This window comes from Lepidochelys kempii, chromosome 10, assembly GCF_965140285.1.
Source record: "Lepidochelys kempii isolate rLepKem1 chromosome 10, rLepKem1.hap1, whole genome shotgun sequence".
NCBI classification, from domain to species: Eukaryota; Metazoa; Chordata; order Testudines; family Cheloniidae; genus Lepidochelys; species Lepidochelys kempii.
This window is the reverse complement of record NC_136389.1, coordinates 44340220-44364220: the sequence shown is the minus strand read 5'-3', so window position 1 is coordinate 44364220 and position 24001 is coordinate 44340220. Positions and strand designations below refer to the sequence as shown.

The 24001-nt window shown below is 41.3% G+C and overlaps 1 protein-coding gene across 4 annotated transcripts in view; it reads right to left on the bottom strand.

The window, feature by feature from the left end:
- Positions 1-24001, bottom strand: part of MYO9A (myosin IXA) — a 467674-nt gene that overhangs the window by 95321 nt on the left and 348352 nt on the right. For all 4 annotated transcript variants that reach the window (XM_073363174.2, XM_073363176.2, XM_073363175.2 and 1 more), the window contains 4 exons: positions 15380-15501; positions 10547-10688; positions 7458-7653; positions 776-895 (listed from right to left, as the gene is read on the bottom strand). In XM_073363174.2, coding sequence (XP_073219275.1) covers positions 776-895; positions 7458-7653; positions 10547-10688; positions 15380-15501 — 580 coding nt within the window. The remainder of the gene's footprint in view (positions 1-775; positions 896-7457; positions 7654-10546; positions 10689-15379; positions 15502-24001) is intronic.

The window sequence follows — 24001 nt, the reverse complement described above, 5'->3', positions numbered from 1 at the left end:
CAGGCAGAAATGCCTGTTTGTTCATGCAGGACTAGTTTATTATGTAACAAACAGAGGCGTAAGGACAAGGAAATGGAGACCAAGTGCATCTCTGCCCACCCGTTCTGTAAAGGGGTCCTCTAGCATAACAATTCCTCACATTTAAATGAAAGCCTTTGAAAAGACAGGCAATTTCTCTAAACAAAGTTATTTTTAAAGTATGACATATAAATAAAGCTGTAATAAAAAAAGAAAGGGACTGAATCCTGAAGAAAGCTTGAAGTAAAATACTAGCTATATTAACTCAAACTAGAAGTATTCCTACTGGTTCTGAAGTTCTCTAAACTTGCTTTAGGTGTGATTTTTACTTTTTTTTTTTTTTAGTGATTTTAGTAACACTAAAAATTAATGGCATGAAAAGCGTTACTAACTTCAGAATACTGTCTTATTTAGGAGAGCAACCTGTGAAGCCATTAGCAAAATGGTTCCACGTATAATTAAACAAACATGGACATATACTGGATTTTTTTTGTACAACTCGTTAACAAGAACAAGAGAGCCAGCGAGTCTATTCCAGACCTCTGCAGAACAAAACCCTAGCTAAGAATTTCTAGCAGGAAAGGGTTAAAATCCTTTCCTTAAGGTATCCGGCAATTGCTTATGATGCTCTCAGTGGGCTGCACTGGAAGTTTCTTTGCATGTTTCTTTTTCCCCTTGCTACCCAGAATGCTCCTGGTTTCCATTTCCTGATGTGTGAGTGTCATGTCAGAGAGGATGGTGGGATATGGAGCCTTACTGTACTTCTCCTCCTTGCATCTCTGCAGGATCTCTAAGCTCCTCTGATGGACTGGGTGATGTAGAAAGCTAAAACTATCCACACTTTTCAAAACCGCACATGGCACTGCATCATCATGCCCTTGGGAAGCAAAATAAAAACAAAAAATGGAGAGAAGAGAAAGATTATATAAGCAGAAATCAGGAGAGAGTAAAGAACAATGCTGCCAACTGCCCATGTGATACAAGAATTGTTCAAAATTCGCACTTTCTTTCTGTTTATGGACCACAACTAGGCTATTTGCAGCAGTTATGAAAATGTATAGCACTGACAAAGGTTAACTTCAGTTCCCTCATGACACGGTATCATGACATATCACACACAGTCATGGAAATAATTCTCTCAGTCCAGAGTCCAAGGACACTGCAAATGTACCTACCCACATCTCTGCAGGCATCTACTCAGTTACACATTTCGTTGTACTCTGACTGGGGGGGTGGGGGTGGGGGTTGATTTGCACGGTGACTATACAGTTATTTCTTGTGAACTAAATAGTAGTTAAATTCCAGCACTTCGATTGGCCAGAGCACAATCATCTGGATAATCAATGCAAGGTAACCTTTAAAAAGAAGTGATTATGCAAATCTCTACTTTTATTAGCTACAGTACGATAAATCCTTCTGCTTCAGTTCAGCTGAGGTTGGCTACTGATTTCAGAACTCCTCACCCATATGTTCACAAACACGGCCACCACAAATTCTGACCAACTCCACACACTTATACCCCTAGGTTATCCAGATATTTGCAATTTAAATTGAAACAGGAATTACTCGACATAGGGAAGAGGAGAGGGGGTACGCTTAGCCTTCCTTCGGGCTGAGAAATGGGGAGATTTCAGACATACTGAGTTTACGTGGCAGACAGAATCTGGGAGTTGGTGTCAGAATTTACGGTGGACATCTGTGTGTGGGCATACAGTATGTTCTCTGATAATTGCGTAATAAATGTAACCTGGAATAAAAGTTATACAGGTATTACGTTGTAAACAGGAAGCTCCCTCCAGTTACCATCTAAATGGCTGAGCAAAAGGGAATTACTGTGGGATAGGTCATGCTTCCATTTGAGGAGTAATGAGACACTGAAGTTACCATATATCAGCATGATATATTATGCCTACCATTCAAGGCTGATGCTTTAAACTATCAGCAAAGACTGATCTGAACACTTTAGAGGAACACTGTCAACTATTGTTTTTCTAATGTTAGTAACACCATTTTTGTACTGCCCATTTGGAAGCCTGAAGACCAATTTTTTTTACCACCATTTTTGCCTTTTTCTATTCAGCAAACATTCATTTTCTTCTTTTTTGGTTTATAGCACTGCTAATTCAATAAAAGTCAGAATGGCTTTCTTTTGCTTGCTTCACTGCTTGCAAACCAGCATCATCATTTATGTCAGCAGCAATGGGCACAGCACTGCGAATAGTGCTTGTTAGTTGAATACTATTGCAGAGCCAGCAGAGGGAGGATGAGAGTATAAAGTCAGAAACATAAATCCTTTATCAGGTCTATGTTCACATCCAACTTGCTCAAAACAGAGAAAACCAAAGAGGAAGCTGTGGATGACTGGCTTCCATCACTGGATTTGCGTAAGTCATCTCAAAACAGAGACTTTTCTTTTTAAATTTGTCAGCAACAAGGCGTTCCTTATTATGTTTTATGTGGAATACATTAATCTAGAGCAGTAGTTCTCAACGTATTTACCATTGTAGGCCACATCCAATACTCCTCCTATGGCCCTGAGGATGTCACATGGGCCACAGATGTGTGCTGATTGGGCCACGAGCTGAGAACCACTGATCTAGATGATATTTGCTATCAGATTACAAAAAAAATCAGACAAATTTGCTTCCTAAAAACTTGACAATGTCCCTTTAATCAAGTTCATTTTCCTTCAAGAAAATCAAACCCAAATGTGAGCTTTTCTTTTAGAATTTAACTTCAGTTTCTTGTTCTCCCACACAGAAAGCGCAATTATAAAACAAGTAATTGAAAGAGCTCCCCCCTCAACTATCGATATTTTACCCAGTCTGATATCTTTAAGTTTTTAATTTGAAAAGAGTTGGCAGCACTGTAAGAAACAGCTACTGGGCCAGAAGAGAAACATATCCAACAAAATTCAGACAGTTACATTGCTCTGCTTCTACATATCTCACAGTTATAAACACAACGTCACTAAAAGCTACACTACAAGAATATAATAAGTGCAGCAAGAAAAGAAAAGCTCCTAAGGGTAGCAGTGAAGACTATATTCATTTATCCAACACTAATTCTATTGAAAGCAGAACACAGAAGTGTTCACACTGCTTCTGGACACCACTGGCACAAAGAAAGATAGATATAGAATGAAGGAAAGAAAAAAAAACTGGGTTTTGGAAAGCCTACTACACATAGGGTTGAGAGTTTTGTATGGCTAGCACAACTCAAATAGGCTTTCAGACAGGGAAAAGGAAAGTGTATAGACTGTTGGCCTAAAAACACTGAAAAAAAAATAAGCTCCAAAGAAAAAATGCAGCTTTTTCAGACATCCTTTAAAACTGCTTTGCAACTGTACCTTCTGATCGATCACAACAGGGTCCGATAGGGCTACCAGGGAGTTTATAAGGCCTTGTCTACACTAAGGGAAGTCAATCTAAACTAGGGTGACCAGATGTCCCGATAAAATTGGGACTATGCCGATTTTTAGGTCTTTGTCGGGACACCATTTGTCCCAATATTGCGGCTTTGGCCGCTCCAGCATTTTTTGTTTTGTTTTTGCTTCGTCAACTCCGGCCGCTTTTTCTGTGTGCTTCCCCCATGTGTCCTGATATTTTCTTCGTTTCATCTGGTCACCCTAATCTAAGCTATGTAATTGGGGGGAGGGATAGCTCAGTGGTTTGAGCATTGGCCTTCTAAACCCAGGGTTGTGAGTTCAATCCTTGAGGGGGCCATTTAGGGATCTGGGGCAAAAATTGGGGATTGGTCCTGCTTTGAGCAGGGGGTTGGACTAGATGACCTCCTGAGGTCCCTTCCAACCCTGATATTCTATGATCTGAGTTACGTGAATAGCGTAACTCAAATCAACCTAGCTTAGATCTACTTACCGCAGGGGCCACACTATATGACGTCAACGGGAGACACACTTCGATCGACTCCCCTTACTCTTCTCCATCAGGTGGAGTACAGGAGTTGACAGGAGAGCAATCAGCGGTCGATTTAGCGGGTCTTCACTAGACCCGCTAAATTGGCCGCCGATGCATCAATCACCACAGCGTTGATCCTCCGGTAAGTGTAGACAAACCTTAAGACACCTAGCCCTTTTTAACAATGTTTAAAACTGAGCAGTATGTGTGCTAGTGTGGAGGTGTTATTAGGTATTAATGTATGTGTGTGTGGGGGGGGAGGGGTGTTATTAGCAAATCTTTATTATAGCATGAGTTCCAACTCCAGCTGCACCAGATGCATTCAGCTCATGCTAATTAAAATCTAGAAAGGGTTGGTTAAAAAAACCCCCAAAACATATGCAATCCTTAGCAATTCGTGCTATTTTATAGGATGACTATCAAGATAGGTAAACTTTAGGGCCTAAAATTTGAGTGGATCCTTGAACAATTCCCAGAGAATAGTTGCTGTAGCTATGTTCATTAGATTATCAGATTGTGATTCTTGTGTGTTATGTCACATAGCAGCCGATAGGCACCAACATCCGCTAATCAAGTATGCCTCAGAACAAAGTTCTCAATCTTCTGGGGCCTAATGTACAAAAGCCAATACCCCATGCCACACATTCAGTTATGCCTGTTCTAACACACAATGCCATTTGGGATACTTTTTTGAGACACCGACTGAGTTATGGAGAAGTTCAAGCTACACTGTAGCTAGAGTTTGGATAATTGAATGGGAGGTGGGCACAGGGGATCATCATTAAGGAAGAAAGGGAAACCTAGAGTGCTAGTTACAAAAGCTTCGAATATCCATACCATCATGTAAATCAGTCCCTAGGGACCAACACGAGTGGGTTCTCAAGGTGGCAGCCACAAAGCTTATCTAGTCTATCATTCTAAGGACCTTAAGTGGCCACCGTAACAGAGACACATGCCACTGACATGCTCTATACGGGAATAATTTTTAAAAGTTAATTTGTTAAAAAGAGAAAAACAGAACTTTGTTTTTAGATAAGAAAACTTCTATGCATAAAAGTATTCTTGGCAAAGGGAGATTTACTTCACATATGGAAGGAAAGACATTTATTAGATCCTAGTGTTAGCAATTGTAAAAATGGGCACATGGATACTAGGCAACCACTCCCTCCGCAGGAAAGAACGTTGACACTACAGTTTAACTGTAGGGTCTAGCATCACTTCATATTAGGACAATGCCTATAGGCCCCAGCTGAGATCAGGGTCCCATAACATGCTGTCCCTATTTGCAATATATTTTTCTATTAGCAATAGTTACATACCTAAATAATGTAACTCCAAAAAAAATGGATAAAAATGTAAAATGCACTAACCCACATTATCATATATTCTTCAAACTAACCATCTATTCAATATAAACTGAATAACTGGTGCTGCTTCTGCTGCCAGGTGAAAGTTCTTTGCTACCCTATGTAAGAAGTGATAGCAATGCTAGTGTATATTGGAGAATTTATTGACTACATATGTATGATAAGATAACGGATTGTGACTTTTCTCCACACAGATGCTTTAAACCACATCTTATTGTTAATACTGGAAATAATCTGGCTTTAGGTGAACTCTTTCTTTAGATCTGCTTTATTAAAAGGTGGCACATTTGTCATCATTATTTCTCAACTACTTCAGTCATTATTTGATAACATTTTTTAAATGTGTCCATTTGAAAAATTAAGATGCAAATGATTTTGGGCAGTCAAGGAATTTAAGGCTCATACTTGTCGTCTTGAGATCAGTGGAATTATTTTATCTGAAGAATAAATGTTACAAGGGACAAAACAAAATGGAGTGAGACATTTTTGAGCGATCATGCAAAGGGCACAGGATGGATTGGACTATAGGACTGTATCCCGAAAGAGGTTAAGAAGCTGTTTCAAATGAAACCATATACTAATTAATCCTGATATAAGAAAAAAAATTAAAAATCCCAGAGTTGTCTGAAAACCTCACAGATTTTCTTTGATGTATCTAATTTTAGCCAGTTGCTGATCCAATCTAAAAAGAGTGAGAAATCAGAAAGCTAACTGCTAGGGACACTAACATGGCAGATGTGATTACAGAAGACAGAGGGTGAAGTAGGGCTTGAAATTAGCAGGGCAGGGTTGGCAATAGCTCTTGCTGCCAGCGAGATAGCATTTTTATTTTTTTTCTTCCTTGGAGTGTACTCTATAGCCCAGCCAGCTATCCAGTTGGGATTTGTGAATCAGCAAGATTTAAAAAAGAAACAACAAACCACACCCCACAACATATGAGGGAAAGGCAGGAACATCTCTTCAAAGAACTAGATTTCTAGGGATTTTTCCCCCCTCCCCTAGCACAAGGTCTCAAGAAAGCTGCAGCTCTCATGCAATGCGTAATGGGAGCTTTTCAAGTGAAACTTCTCTCCCCTCTACCTCCCAGCATTACAGTGGTCATCATGGAACTTTCACTATCTCAACCCCTGTATTGATATATAAGAAAAGTCTCAGGGTCATTTGTCAGAAGTGTCTTTCCAATTATTCTGTCTAGGGCTATCTTTTTCTCACTCTTCTGAAGAGTTGAAGGCTGGTTTTGTTTCTTGCTATTCTTGGGATTTGACCCAAGGGTCTGATGGTATTCTCAGTGAGCAGAGAAACTTATTCTAAATGGGTGGATTTTCATAATTATATGATTTTTCCTTGATTCTTTCACTCTATTAATGCAAATCTATTAACATTTCAAGCTAGAAATCAACAGAATGATTCTATACTTAATTTTAACTTTGTACTGACATTTCCCTGCTGATGTTCTAGCTTTGTCATGAATTTCAAGCCCTCTTGTGCCCACAAATTAGTAATAGCAGCTTGTACCTGTCGTTCAGGAATACCTTTATGCGGAGAAATGTTCTACAAGCACAGCCAAGTATTGCCTGCCACAGCATGATGATGCACCATTACTTTCATTTAATTTACTACCCTCCCTGTTCCGCATGAGGGCGAGTAGGTCGTTCTAGCTGACCGCACAGCTATGAACTTGTGCTAGACAGGAGAACACTCTCTCTTTCGGCTTAAAGGGTGAACAGTCTGAAAAATTACAGTCCTATTTTCTGTGTTTTCAGACTTTATGCTAAAAGTGAAAGAACTATGAGTTAAAGAATCGAAGTATTCCCTTTTTTGCTTCATAATTTTAAGCTTCCATTTAAATCATGCACATTTCCATAAGAATAAATCCTACAGAAAAGGTAAAACAACATCAGAATGAAAATCCATCATCACAAATTGCTAAGGCTCCATTGCATTTGTTATTCAACATGTAAAGTAACACACTTTTCTTTACTCAGAAATCTAGCCATTCAATTCACCAGTTTTTGAACACATTATTAGGAAGAGGAGCATGTGTGTAAATTAGATAGGATAACATTTTAATCATTCTGAAACATATAGTGTATTTATTATATATAGTTAAGATTCAAAGATGTACAGAGATGGGATGCCAATATCTGTTACTCACCAGTTTTCTTCTCCGTGTATCGTTTTCCAGCCTCCCTAAAACCAACCATCGCCCTGAAAAAAGCTCTGAGGACTGCCCAGCGGAACACAGCCACTGGATCAATCCCTATCATCCCACAGATAAAGGCATTCTTGCTGCTTCTTAGGAGAGCTACAATGTCCGGCCGCATATGATCTGTGTTTTTCTCCCGGAAATCCTAGCAAGAAAGACAAAAGGAGGGCTTGACTCTTCCTGTAATATGACAACTGTTTATTAATACTGTCCTCACTGTTCTTCTGCATGTGATAGCTTTCAAAAGCAAGACAATTTACTGAAACGTCTCAGTCCAACACACGTCTAATAAAACAGACATTTTAAAAACTGGTGCTTGACACCACAAACTTAATACTCTTTTAATGTGATTTTTTGGTACATAGTTAAACACTATAGCACCTACGTAGTCTCCCACACAAGCCGGGCCAGGTGCCGAACAGCTGTCAGGAGGATCTGGCCCAATATTTTTAGTGACATGAATGTCAATGGGGTCAAGTTTAAAATAATTAGCATGAGATTTTTAAATATGCCTCAGGGAGCTGGACTCCTAACTCCCTTAGACACCTGCGAAAATCCCAGTCGTAGTTATTTAATAGTAAAATGGCTGAAGGCAAAGAAAATGCACCTGGTCTTGTATTGCTAGTATATGAACCATAAACAATATACTGTCTGTAATCTGGAGAAACCATGACCCCAAAACTCTGGTGATGCCATGCAAATCCAAGTTAATTCTACACACAGGCACTCAATTTGCATCGAGTTTGTGTCAGTTAATTAAGTTTACAAGGCCTTCCTCCAGCAGAATAATCATTTTAACTTGGCAGCGATCAATTTAGAGCTTCAGACAAGGAACATGAAGAGGAAGTTGCAACAAGAAGCATATTGCAAATTGTATCTTTTGGTGTTTCAAAGGATGTCTGTGGGTATGTCTGCACTATACAATAAGTGCAGGTCTGTGGGATCTGGGCTTGTGGACTCAGTGTATCCAAGCCCATGCTTCCGTGTCCACACTGCACTGTATACCTGGGTTTCTTTGCAAGAATCCAAAGGTGTTTCCCCTGCAGTGCCATAATACTGTTAGGCAATTTTGATTATTATAATCTATTCCAGAAGTTCTCAATCTGGGGCTAGTGAACAGATTACCAGTTAGTAAGGGGGGAGGGATCCTGGCTAGCAAGGATGAGTCCCAGTATGGAAAAGGTTTAGAACTGCTGATGTATTTAATGCCAAGCAAGGTGGGCACTATACAGAAAAATACAAATCCCAGTTATTGTCCCAAAGAATTTATAATCTACAGCCCCAAATCTGTGAAGATTTATGCACCTGCTTAGTTTTATGCACTGAGTAATCCTGTTGAATGTGCAATCTTAGGCCCCAATGAGAGAGAGTGTGTACAGCTAAGCATGTATATAAGTCCTTGCAAGTTTGGAGTGGAAAGCTACCCACAACACAAAATGGAAGACAACCAAGAGTATGGGTGGGAAGAAGCAGTACAAGGAGGGCGACCATACAGAAAGAAGGTGTGGCTGCTCTGTTTGGCTATGCTTATGTTTAAAAGGTTCTGATTATTGTCATTTTAATTTTTTTAAAAACATAGTTTGAAACTTTACACTTTAATCCACAATAAACTGTATAAATCCTTTGCCCCCTGAGATGCTGGCAGACCAGGTGCCAGCTCATGCCAAGGCCCCAGTCCTCACTGAACACTGACAAAATGCACAGCTGGAAACCAGTCTGGCTCACCTGTATGTTAGTATTGTTGAGCTAGATATTAGAGTTGTAAGGATGTGTTTAACGTTTAGACTTTATGAATAATTTGTAGGATTCTGCGTGCATTAGTCTCCCTTATCCATACCCCATGTTATAAAGCAATAGCAAATGTTTGCATTGTAAACCTTTGTAACCATTCATCACACAGGAAAGATGCCTTCTCTAATTCAAATGCTGGCTTCCTATTGAAACCAAATGAGCCATGGTGAGACATTAAAAGAACAAAGACTTTGTTAACTGAACTCTTCACCCCCTCCAGGAAGAAGAGACCTGTGCATTAACTCCTCCCATCAACTTGGGTTCTAGGGAGAAGGGCATAAAAATCCCTGACAAGGAGAAACTGGGTTCTTCTTGCTGCTTGGATTCTAAAGGGTCCAGAATCACGAGGCATAAGCAAAAGGACACCCTCCCCTTCCCCCAAGCTGTTTTGCCTGGGTTAGCCCTACAGGACATATGGAGTTTGCTTATTACTAAAGTTTCTATTATCTTTTTGAATCTAAGGCTGAAACTCATTTGTGGGTGTTACCCGCTTTAAGCTTGTAAAGAACTCTTATTTCCTTTTCCTAGTTAATAAATTGTTAGCTTTATTAAACGACTGGCTACAAGTGTTTTCTCCGGTGAGAGATCTAGGGTACAATGAGGGCTGCCACTTTTGGTTGGATGTATTCCTGGAGGTTTCATCCCATGACAATCTTTAATTAAAGATTAATCTTCAATTCCTGGAGACTCGGCAACCCTAGGTACAATTGACCAGGGGCAAGTGACTAGTCCTTTGGGACTGGGAGTAACCTGAATATTGTGATTTTTGGTATAAGGGACCATCTAATCACAGAGGCAGGCTTGCCTGGGGTGCTAAGGTTAGATCAAAATGTCCTAGCCTAGGGGACTGTCCGCGATTCCATGGTAAGGCTGTTACAGTGCCTGAGAAGTACACACTTGGCTAGTGAAATCTAATTATAGAACACACAACCAATTTGGGGTTTGTGCCCTATTTCCTGACAATCTGCCTTGAGGTTGGCACCCATGCTTGGGAGCCACTCCAGGCAGCCTGACATTCCCTATTTGTGCCTACCTCCTTCACACCAACACCCAGTTCAGCAACGTGCAGTGGTTTTACATTCAGACCACTGCTGCTATACAAAAAATCTTATCTGAACTCTAGCAGACAATAAAATGGAGTTAATTTTTATTCATCCACACTGCAGCCTTGGGTACACGGGTACCCAGTCATAGCTATTATGCATTTTAACTGACATAAGTGTTAGTAAACAGCTGTTGTGACTGACCTTCACTCCGTATTTCACTTTTCCAGCATAGTGCTTTATGATAAAAGCAGGCTCCATCACGGCTGGAAATTCAATGTAAGAATTCCCCTCATGCTGACGCTTGAACTTGTCCAGCAGTGTTTGGTTTGTGGCTTGTGGAAAACTGGATAAAAAGGGGAAAAAATGAAGGCAGCTGTGAAGTCAAAGAAGAAAACCACACACCCTGTTGACAGACCATAAATTGTAATGGGGAACATTCTGCTTTTCTCTTTTCTGTGCTTACAGATATTATGCCCAGGACTGAGCTGCATTTGGCAATATATGTATGCTAACGTACACCTGTATATAAATACACACTATATACATTCGATGAAGCTTCCAACTGCAGATTATCTAGTACAGCTAACTGGGTCTAGAATGAATCAATTGCAAAAGTGTAGTCATGCACGTAACTATTTGTAGTAATATATTCATAGTAGCATGATTATTTTAGATACCTGCCATTATCTAGAGGTCAGATATATTTGTCTTCAGCCTTGTGACTCAAAATGCACAACACATGAGTATATGGAATATTCACACATCTAGAAATGGGCTATTTTAGCTGCATACATAATTTCAGTATTTAAGTTTTTTACAGGTCTCAGTAAGAGGGCATTTTTAAAAAAGTTCACAGAGGTGTGTAAATAAAATCACAAGGCCTGATTTCACCCCACACCAGTTCTACACCAATGTTACTGATTTCAGTGAAGTTACTCTTGATGTACACTGGTATAAATGGATAGAAAAATCAAGGCCATGGCTTTTTCACAGCAAAATGTCAATTCACTGCCCCTTGAACTTTGTGTATTATTTGCTTGCAGTTGAAATGGCCTTTGTCCATATTTTAAAGCTTTATCAAAAATTTAATTAAAATTCTATCTTTTAAAAAAATAAAATTCAAGTTAATCTGCGGTTCAAAAAATACTGCCCTGGACTGCTCTCCTCCATATCTCTGTATGGTGGAACCCTCAGCAGGCAGATCTTTCATTTCTTACATGGAGGGAATCATTTGTCTTTGCAGTACTGTCTCCCTGACTTTCTGGGACCTCTGGTGGTGCTCTGTGGGTCTGGGGTTCCATTCTGAGAGAGGCTGCAAACAGTGGGCAGGCTGGGAAACCATTCGTACCCTCTGAGGCTCTGAGGAAAGTCATTGGAAAAGTTAATACAAGCCTACTGCTGTATTCACTTTTACTGCGGGACTCCCTAGGGTCACTAGGGAAAGAGGATTGGGGGAGGTCCTTGAAAGCACACATGCAATGGAGCTGCACTGCCCTGGTACTGGGGGGCCCACTGTAGGTCGCTAGTGAGCCACCAGGTTTGAGAGCAGGCTTGTGGTTTATTCTAGAGAAGGGAATAAACCCTCCCCACCCGCTACCAACAGAATTATCAAGGAGAGACTGTCAGTGAATCCTACTAGAGACTTCTTGCCCATGAGCCTAGAAAGTTACATTTAGAGGATTTAGGCCAAAATTCCCACAAATCTGAGAGCTTGTCTACCTGGGAAGTTGAGCCGAATTAACTAATGGCTGGTCGACACTGAAAAGTTACATTGGCATACCTACGTCTCTCAGGGGTGTGGACAAATCTGAAAGATATCACTAAGCCAACCTAACCACCAGCATAGACAGCGTTAAGTCGATAGAAGAATTCTTCTAGATATTGCCTCCTGGGGAGGCGGATTAACGAGAGTGATGGGAGAACCCCTCCTGTCGCTGTAGTGAGTGTCTACACTGAAGTTCTGCAGGTGTGCCACTGTAGTGGTTTAAGTATAGACCTAGCCTAAGAGTATGCATTTACTGAGCACTAATGCAAACACATTACATCCCTGTCTGGATGCTCTCATTCAAAAGTAAGGGACCTTAGTCTGTAGCAAACTAAGGCCAGATCTGCTCTAAAAAGTTAAGTTGACCCAACTATCGTCGCTCAGGAGTGTGAAAAATCTACACCCCTATGCAACGCAGTTAAGCCAACCTAACACCCATGTAGACTGCACTAGGTCGATGGAGCAATTCATCTGTTGACCTAGCTACTGCCTCTGGGGGAGATGGATTAACTACAGTGATGAGAGAACACTGAAGCTGTGCTGCTGTAGCTGTTTCAATGTAGACATAGCTTAATTAACTTTAGAAGCAAACTAAGGCCACTTTACTTTACTTTACTTCTGAATGAGCACATCCACACAGATTAAGAATGAGCTCTCAAAAATGGATACTCTCATAAAAAACCAACCTTCCACACAAGCTTCCTCGTGGCTGGATTTTACTAAAACTAGACAAGCCATTTACAACGCACACTTTGCTTCTCTACAAAAGAAAAAGGACACTAAACTTTCTAAACTACTACATGCTACAAGGGGACACAGCAATGGTTCCCTCAACCCACCTAGCAATATTGTTAACCTATCCAACTATACTCTCAGCCCAGCAGAAGCAGCTGTTCTATCTCGGGGCCTCTCCTTCTGCCCCTCCACCCCCACGAACATGATACAGTTCTGTGGTGACCTAGAATCCTATTTTCGATATCTCCGACTCAAGGAATATTTCCAAAATACCTCTGAACAGCATACTAATCCACAGAGGTCTCCCTACCAACACTACAGAAAGAGGGATTCTAGGTGGACTCCTCCTGAAGGTCGAAACAGCAGACTGGACTTCTACATAGAGTGCTTCCGCCGACGTGCACGGGCTGAAATTGTGGAAAAGCAGCATCACTCGCCCCATAACCTCAGCCATGCGGAACGCAATGCCATCCACAGCCTCAGAAACAACTCTGACATCATAATCAAAAAGGCTGACAAAGGAGGTGCTGTTGTCATCATGAATAGGTCGGAATATGAACAAGAGGCTGCTCGGCAGCTCTCCAACACGAGTTTCTACAAGCCATTACCCTCTGATCCCACTGAGAGTTACCAAAAGCAACTACAACATTTGCTCAAGAAACTTCCTGAAAAAGCACAAGATCAAATCCGCACAGACACACCCCTGGAACCCCGACCTGGGATATTCTATCTACTACCCAAGATCCATAAACCTGGAAATCCTGGGCGCCCCATCATCTCAGGCATTGGCACCCTGACAGCAGGATTGTCTGGCTATGTAGACTCCCTCCTCAGGCCCTACGCTACCAGCACTCCCAGCTACCTTCGAGACACCACTGACTTCCTGAGGAAACTTCAATCCATCGGTGATCTTCCTGATAACACCATCCTGGCCACTATGGATGTAGAAGCCCTCTACACCAACATTCCACACAAAGATGGACTACAAGCCGTCAAGAACACTATCCCCGATAATGTCACGGCTAACCTGGTGGCTGAACTTTGTGACTTTGTCCTTACCCATAACTATTTCACATTTGGGGACAATGTATACCTTCAGATCAGCGGCACTGCTATGGGTACCCGCATGGCCCCACAGTATGCCAACATTTTTATGGCTGATTTAGAACAACGCTTCCTCAGCTCTCGTCCCCTAAAGCCCCTACTCTACTTGCGCTATATTGATGACATCTTCATCATCTGAACCCATGGAAAAGAAGCCCTTGAGGAATTCCACCATGATTTCAACAATTTCCATCCCACCACCAACCTCAGCCTGGTCCAGTCCACACAAGAGATCCACTTCCTGGACACTACAGTGCTAATAAACAATGGTCACATAAACACCACCCTATACCGGAAACCTACTGACCGCTATTCCTACCTGCATGCCTCCAACTTTCACCCTGACCACACCACACGATCCATCGTCTACAGCCAAGCTCTGCGATACAACCGCATTTGCTCCAACCCCTCAGACAGAGACAAACACCTACAAGATCTCTGTCAAGCTTTCTTACAACTACAATACCCACCTGCAGAAGTAAAGAAACAGATTGATAGAGCCAGAAGAGTTCCCAGAAGTTACCTACTACAGGACAGGCCTAACAAAGAAAATAACAGAACGCCACTAGCCGTCACCTTCAGCCCCCAACTAAAACCCCTCCAAAGCATTATTAAGGATCTACAACCTATCCTAAAGGATGACCCAACACTCTCACAAATCTTGGGAGACAGGCCAGTCCTTGCCTACAGACAGCCCCGCAACCTGAAGCAAATACTCACCAACAACCACATACCACACAACAGAACCACTAACCCAGGAACTTATCCTTGCAACAAAGCCCGTTGCCAATTGTGCCCACATATCTATTCAGGGGACACCATCACAGGGCCTAATAACATCAGCCACACTATCAGAGGCTCGTTCACCTGCACATCCACCAATGTGATATATGCCATCATGTGCCAGCAATGCCCCTCTGCCATGTACATTGGTCAAACTGGACAGTCTCTACGTAAAAGAATAAATGGACACAAATCAGATGTCAAGAATTATAACATTCATAAACCAGTCGGAGAACACTTCAATCTCTCTGGTCACGCAATCACAGACATGAAGGTCGCTATCTTAAAACAAAAAAACTTCAAATCCAGACTCCAGCGAGAAACTGCTGAATTGGAATTCATGTGCAAATTGGATACTATTAATTTAGGCTTAAATAGAGACTGGGAGTGGCTAAGTCATTATGCAAGGTAGCCTGTTTCCTCTTGTTTTTTCCAGACTGTTTTCTCCTTTTGCCTGGTGCACACATAATTTGGGTAAGGCAGTGTGAGCCTTTGGAGTTTGGTGAACACATGACCGCAGTCATTGTGACTTTCAGAAATGGTTCAAAAAGAAAAGGAGTACTTGTGGCACCTTAGAGACTAACCAATTTATTTGAGCATGAGCTTTCATGAGCTACAGCTCCCTTCATCGGATGGTTCATACTCACTTGCTTTCCTCATCCAGCAGGTGGAGCAGTCCTGTTGGTTTCTTGCTGATAAGATTTATACAGCCAGAGTTATCTATATAGTCTATGTTGTGCCAGCTGATGCCTTCTGCTCTGTACTCCTCCTGGGGAAAAATCAAAGGCAATAAGAACAGAGAAATTGATTAAAATAAAGTTGGGTTCTGAGCTTACAAAACTCAGAAGTTCTCCTTTTCAAAAGAACAGAGAACAGTTAGTTTAGATGGTAATGAAGCAAAAGGATGTCCCTCAAAATGAAGATGTGGAGGAAGTTAAGGACCCTGAACATGCCATGTCTTTCACAGGTGCTCCATGGGAGAACTTGTAGGTAATGCCAAGGGATGTACTTCAAAGCCAAGAGCAAAAGCTGAAAAAAGAGAAGTACCAATGGTTTTGTTGGAAATTAATATAAACATTTATAACATGATGGAGCTAGTTCTTGGGATGAGGCCATGTCATTATTTTTTGGTTTGCAGAAGAATGAGAGTAAAACAGTTCTTTATTTAAATATCAGAGAAAACTAAAGCATCTTACATATTCAACCACATCGATCCTTAAAATTATTTTAATGGAACCAAGACACTTTTAGAAAGATTCTATTTGTCATTTTTTCCTGAGAGAAACAATTCTTCTCCCTATTTTCTCTCCTCTATACTGTGTGTTTACAGTATCCAACACTTTACCTACTGTGCATAAAAATATGTATAATACGATACACCCATCACTCTTCCATGTTTTCTCAGTTCTGCCTGGTTGCCCCAAAATTATGTGGTAAGTTTGCAATGCTGCCATGAAAATCATGCAATAGTTTACTGTCCACACTCAGACTCACGATGCAATCCTAAAACAAAAGTCACAGAACACACATCCAGTAGGAAATATGGATTAGATGTGGGTTGCTTTTATCTAAATTTATTTATTTATAAAAGAAAACAATAAAAACCTTACTGTTTCACTGGGCCCCAGCAGCTAGGAAATATTGTCTTTAGGATTGAAAAGTAACACAAATAAGAAACAACATCCAACACTTTTGATTTCATTTGAGACATTATAGCACAATCTTGGTAGCTAATCTGTGCCTTGGACAATACTTTACTGCTTTGTTTTGATAACCAGTCACTATTTGTAATTTTATTTATATCTTTATATATCTGATTTATTCCAGCTGAGGATCTGCCCCCTAACTTCCTTTTGGGACTAAAGACTCTGTCTTTTATGGGCCAGATCCTCAACTGATGGACATCAACGAAGATCTGACCCTCCATCTTTTGAAAATAAGATGTCTTCTCTTAAAATAAAATATAGAAAGGTTTAAAACCATTTAGAGACACTAGTTGTATAAATAATTATAACACATTTGGAAATAAATGTAGTCCGTTCATAAAGGGTAATCTCCAGAATATGCTTATGCGTAAACACTTTTGAGTTTTGTCTCCATAGTAGACATATTTTTTAAACTATACAGTGTTGTGTATAAAGCAGCATGTATTTAAACAGTAGACTGGAACCCAGCCAAGTTTCTACTATATTTCTGTAAAGCAGTGTGACTTTTGTTGATTGGGTTAGATCGGGGTGGGCAAACTTTTTGGCCTGAGGGCCACATCTGGTTATGGAAATTGTATGGCAAGCCATGAATGCTCATGAAATTGGGGGTTGGTGTGCATGAGGGCCCCAGCTGGGGGTGCGGGCTCTGGGGTGGGGCCAGAAATGAGGAGTTCAGGATGTAGGAGGGGTCTGATGCGGGTGGGAGTGAGGGCTCTGGCTGGGGGTGTAGGAGAGTGACCCCGAGGGGTTCAGGGATGGGGCAGGGAGTTGGGGCACTGGACAGGGTCAGGAGTGCTGGCCAATGGAAGCTGAGGGGGGCAGCGTGCAGAGCCCCCTGGCTACCCCTACACATAGGAACCCGAGGGGGGACATGCTGCTGCTTCTACAAGCTGCGCGGAGCCACGGCACACGTGGAGCGGGGCAAGCCCCGGACCCCACTCCCCGGCAGGAGCTTGAGGGCCAGATTTAAACATTTGAAGGGCTGGATGCGGCCCCCAAGCCGTAGTTTGCCCACCCCTGGGTTAGATGAAGGAACAATTATTACAAAGCTCCCTAAGTAGCACGTAATATGTATTTTACAGGTTCCCAATCCACTATTACTGTGTTTTTCATATTGTTAGCAACATTTTTAACTTAAGTATACAAGCTAAATGTGTTCTTTAAACATTTTCTTAAGCATGATCTGTACATATTTAAAAAAAGAATAACTTTATAGTTTTTTCCACTAACTAAAGCCCCTCGTAAGCAGGGGAAGGGCACTCCACAATATTAATCTACCTGAGAGGCAATGTCAGCCATTTCATTTCTGTCCAGCAAACAATGCATATGAGCATTTTTACTGGAAGCCACTCTGTGAAGTCCAAAGGCTGTAGTATTATTTGCTGAAGAGTAATATGCATGAACGTACTTGAGATCAGGAAACTTAACCTCTAGTCCTGTTTCTTAAGAGCACACCACTCTTAAAAAACATCTGTGGTCTGCCAATAGCTCTTGATACAGAATTGACAGGGATGATTACTTTATATAAGAGAGTCTGTGTATGTGAGAATGAACGAGTGTGAGGTGTGCAAGAGATTTTGTCAAGTGCTTTGGGACATTTCTCAATAGTTTTTAACGATGACATCGCAAGGGGGTTGTGAGTTCAATCCTTGAGGGGACCATTCAGGGATCTGGGGCAAAAATTGGGGATTGGTCCTGCTTTGAGCAGGGGGTTGGACTAGATGACCTTCTGAGGTCCCTTCCAATCCTGATATTCTATGATTCTAAGAGCATACAGGCATGAGGTTGTTTTGTTTTGTATTCAATAGAAGCTCATAAGATTAAGTCTCTTTATATATTGTTTTGGTTTAAAAATGGAGGTTCCCTGAGCAAATAGCGAGAACTGGCAGACTTCCCCACAACTTTCAGTCAATCACTGGGCAACTCAGCTCTCACATGAACGGATATCTGGTTTCCTATTAACAATGCTGTACCAAGAGCTGGGTGGGAACTGGATTTTCCATTTTGTGGGAAATTCCATGACAATTTTTGTTTTCATTCCAGAGTGGAACAAAAAACCATGCATTTCAAAATTCCAAGAATGAACGAAAGATTTAAATGTTCCATTTTGACATTTCATTTTTTTCAATGTGTTTTATAATATGAAATAAAAGATATTTTGTAACAAAAAAGTAATTTCAAAAGTAAAATCAAAATGTTTTATTCCAAAAATGCTTTCTCTCTTTTCCTAAATGCAAATTCACTGAAATCAACAGTTATGCCAAATGTTTTGCTTTTGATGAATCTGCATTTTCCACAGAAGTTCCATCAGAATATTCCCACCCAACTCTAGCTGTGCATTGTTGATACAATAATAACTGCAATGTAACTAAACCAGATCACCTAAGCAATGGGAATAAAGTCTGAAGGATAACGTTTAATGTACAAAACATATAATAAAGAAAAAATCCCTGAAAAATGTTGCATTAGAATGAAAGAATTTTAGTATTTGAAGATCTCTATACAATGAGCAATGGAATCACATTATAGCAGAGAAGTCGGAAATCAAATACAAATTGCTGCTAAACTATAGACAAATCTTTTGGTTTTTACATTTGCACTAGTAAATCAGTGAATCCTGCAGGACAGTAAGGCAGAAAAAATCCTGCCAACCTTGAGGGGACACACACTTCTTCAGTAAGTACAAGTTCTTCTTGTATGTCTGTGCATGAAACATTAGCAAGAATGGGCATCATCCATCAACTGCCTGCTTCTGACAGCAACTTAATCAGAAGCAGCACATATGGCTTTCCCTCAGACAATTTAATTCATTCAGGGTTATTTCTCTCTACTATACTCGGAGCTCAAATATTAGGAACTACTGGTGCAGCAGCATTTAATTATAAAAGAAGAGGCTTTTTAGCTATGACTGTGTGTGAGTGGTGCAAGTTACATAACCATGAAATAGATCTCAGTGAAAATGACTGCATGCCTAGCCACGTGTTTAATCCTAATAAAAAATAAGAATACTTATTCAGCACTTCCCATCTCCAAACTACTTTGCAAACATTAAGTAATTAGTTCTCACAATGTCTGTGCAATTTGAATAAGTACACTCTCTATTTTATAAGAAGGGAAACTGAAGCAGAAAGACTGATTTACCCAAAATCAAAGTCATTTTAAGAATAAAGATTAGAAGTCAGGTGGTTTCTGGTTTCCAATTCTATGTGCAGGGGACAATGTTCCCATCTCCTTCCTTGCCCCTCCCCTAGCTATTAACTATTAAAATGTGTTTTCCTTGGTGGCCAGCCCTCTGTGGAGAAAGAAGTGGTTAGGGACTATTTAGAAAAGCTGGACGTGCACAAGTCCATGGGGCCAGATGCGTTGCATCCGAGAGTGCTAAAGGATTTGGCAGCTGTGATTGCAGAGCCATTGGCCATTATCTTTCAAAACTCATGGCGATCGGGGGAAGTCCCGGACGACTGGAAAAAGGCTAATCTAGTGCCCATCTTTAAAAAAGGGAAGGAGGAGGATCCTGGGAGCTACAGGCCAGTCAGCCTCACCTCAGTCCCCGGAAAAATCATGGCGCAGGTCCTCAAGGAATCAATCCTGAAGCACTTACACGAGAGGAGAGTGATCAGGAACAGTCAGCATGGATTCACCAAGGGAAGGTCATGCCTGACTAATCTAATCGCCTTCTATGATGAGATTACTGGTTCTGTGGATGAAGGGAAAGCAGTGGATGTATTGTTTCTTGACTTTAGCAAAGCTTTTGACACGGTCTCCCACAGTATTCTTGTCAGCAAGTTAAAGAAGTATGGGCTGGATGAATGCACTATAAGGTGGGTAGAAAGTTGGCTAGATTGTCGGGCTCAATGGCTCCATGTCTAGATGGCAGCTGGTATCAAGTGGAGTGCCCCAAGGGTCGGTCCTGAGGCCGGTTTTGTTCAATATCTTCATAAATGATCTGGAGGATGGTGTGGATTGCACTCTCAGCAAATTTGCGGATGATACTAAACTAGGAGGAGTGGTAGATACGGTGGCAGGTAGGGATAGGATACAGAGGGACCTAGACAAATTGGAGGATTGGGCCAAAAGAAATCTGATGAGGTTCAACAAGGATAGGTGCAGGGTCCTGCACTTAGGATGGAAGAATCCAATGCACCGCTACAGACTAGGGACCGAATGGCTAGGCAGCAGTTCTGCGGAAAAGGACCTAGGGGTGACAGTGGACGAGAAGCTGGATATGAGTCAACAGCGTGCCCTTGTTGCCAAGAAGGCCAATGGCATTTTGGGATGTATAAGTAGGGGCATAGCCAGCAGATCGAGGAACGTGATCGTTCCCCTCTATTCGACATTGGTGAGGCCTCATTTGGAGTACTGTGTCCAGTTTTGGGCCCCACACTACAAGAAGGATGTGGAGAAATTGGAGACAGTCCAGCGAAGGGCAACAAAAATGATTAGGGGTCTGGAACACATGACTTATGAGGAGAGGCTGAGGGAACTGGGATTGTTTAGTCTGCAGAAGAGAAGAATGAGGGGGGATTTGATAGCTGCTTTCAACTACCTGAGAGGTGGTTCCAAAGAGGATGGATCTAGACTATTCTCAGTGGTAGAAGAGGACAGGTCAAGGAGTAATGGTCTCAAGTTGCAGTGGGGGAGGTTTAGGTTGGATATTAGGAAAAACTTTTTCACTAGGAGGGTGGTGAAACACTGGAATGCGTTACCTAGGGAGGTGGTAGAACCTCCTTCCTTAGAAGTTTTTAAGGTCAGGCTTGACAAAGCCCTGGCTGGGATGATTTAATTGGGGATTGGTCCTGCTTTGAGCAGGGGGTTGGACTAGATGACCTCCTGAGGTCCCTTCCAACCCTGATATTCTATGATTCTATGAACCCAAAAGGATATAAAGTACATAATCAAGTTCAGAAACCTCTGTTAAGCCAGGCCACGGATCTAGACCTAACAAGGTTATATCACAAGTGTGTGTGTTAAAGAGTCAAAGGTGTGGTCTTCTACTAAAACATAGGTCGATTAAGCTATGTTGCTCAGGGTGTGCCCTGAGAGATGTAGTTAAGACAACCCAGGCCCCAGTATAGACACCACTAGGGCTTTGTCTACACTTGCAAATGAAAGCCAAAACTTTTGTCATTCAGAAATGACACCCCCCCGCCCCCGAAAGACAAAAGTTTTGTCGGTGACAAGAGCTGGTGTGAACAATGCTTTGTCGGCAAGAGTGCTCTCTCCTACCGACAAACAGCAGCTACACTGCGCACCTTTTAGCAGCATGGCTGTAGCGGCACGGCTGTGTCACTAAAAGTTACCTAGCATAGACACAGCCTAGGTAAATGGAAAAATTCTTCTGTCAACTTAGCTGCCGCCTCTTAAGGGGGTGAATTTACTACAGTGACAGAAAAAACCCTTCTGTCCACACTACAGCAACAGAGCTGCGATTGTGCTGCTATACCACTTGTAGGGTAGACATAGCCAAAATGAATTCAATACAACGCTTAGGGCAGATCCCTTTCAAATAAAAATGAAGTTACCTCCATACAGGTTACAACATACAGACCCTGAGTACTACTTTCCCACTGATTGTTAAGAAACACAGGACTTTTAAACACAACTACTTAAAAAACCATAAGGCCACAAGTCAAATAAAAGAGCAGAGATCCTCTTCACCTACCACGCTGTCCATTTCTGCAGGAGGAGGAGGAGGCCTGGTGAGGGGAACAGAAAGAGTTGCCATTTATGACTTCACTTTCAAAAATGCAGTCCTGGCTCCTATAGGGTTTGAAATTGTTGCCAAAGTCTTTTTGGAAGGCAGCCAAGATAGCAGAACAACAGCTCTGAAATGTGTTTTTCATGTTCATCTGGAACAACCTTCCTTACTGAAGAAGTGAAGTTACTCTGAGGCTTAATAATATGGAAAGTATTCATTACATTTCCACCTTCTCTTTAAATGTTTTTAGCTGTGTATAGAGAAGGGGAGAAAAAAATATTGAGAAAGTAGATAATTTTTCTTGATCTTTGTAATATTGAATGAAGCAGCAATGAAAACTCAGATGAGCTAACAGCTTTATAACAGTCCTTGCGCTGCCATGGTCAGCTGACTATTCCCATTAATCCCCCTATGGGTTTTTACCTACTTCATCTATTTATTATTGTGACAATTTTAACAGCTTCTGCATGGCCCTGAGCAAAATTTATAATACAGATATTTAAATTTGCACAGGTCTCAAACTTGGTATATCAAGTGTCAGCCCAAACATAAATGTCTTCTAGAAAAGAGCCTTTGTTCAGATTTTCTTTTTGATATTGGAAAGTAAATTCCTATAGTTTAAATTCTTCAGAAACTGAGGGTATGTCTACACTACCGCCGGTAGTGCAGTAGCACAGCTGAAGATACACTGCTCTACCGTAGAGACTTACTACAGCAACAGAGTTTTTCCAGCCCTGTAGTAAATCTATCCCCTTGAGAGGCAGTAGCTAGGCCGACACATGAATTTTAGCTGTGTTTACAGTAGGGGTTAAGTCTATGTAATTATGTCACACAGGGTGTGAAGTTTTTCACAATCCTAAGCGAGGCAGCTAGGATGACCTAAATTTAAGCATAGACCAGATCAGAATGGTTATTCAGTGGTTTCAGACTAACTAAAATAAACAGCTTAGTTTTTCAAGCTTGAACCTTTAACACCTGCATTGACAACTTAAGTCCTCATTATCCACAGCACATGTAAGACTAATGCAAGCTGCCTCATGCTCTTCATTTCCAGTATGCCTCACCCGCTGACCTGGAGGGATGACCGAGATGAGTAGGGAGTTTACTTACGCATTTTATTTATGAGGTTTTGCAGAGCACTCATCATAGTAATACCTGCAGTGGATGTGGAAGGATGAGCTTTGTGGTTAAAATACTAAACTGGGACTCCACTAATCTTGGTTCAAGCCTCAGTTCTGCCACACAGACTCCCTGTGTAACCACAGTCATGTCATTTCATTTATATGGGCCTCAGTTTCCCATCCATAGAATTGTGGATGATAATTCTTCCTTTTCCTACCATTTGTTATTTATATAAGTAGTTCTTTGTCTTTTACTATGTGTATGCAGTATTGCCAACCGCAAGAGATCAAAAATCATGAGTGAGACTCCCCATATCATGAGACTGGCCCCAAATAGCATACAATTTAACTCTCCCCATCGAATTGTTATTTTGTCTCTCTTCTGACTTTTTCACTCCCCTCTATTCCTCTGCTAGTGAACCTGAAAAGTCAACCTCCAATACATAAAATGAACATCTCTCTTAGCTGATCGGGAGGAGACCCCACTTATCCTCTCCTCAACCCTAAGACATGGCAACTGCCATCCATTTCCTAACCTGCCTCAACTCTCTGCCCTCCTATTTTATTTCCTTTGATAAAAGGAGGCCTGGACGGTCAATCATTTGAGAACCACTGACCTAATTACTACATTATGATTCACACTTGCATACAGAGTTTATATTACTGTTTAGGGTTGATGAGTTACAGATACAGATATTAAAGAACTTTAAACTCATGTCAATCATTGATATAAGTGATAATGTC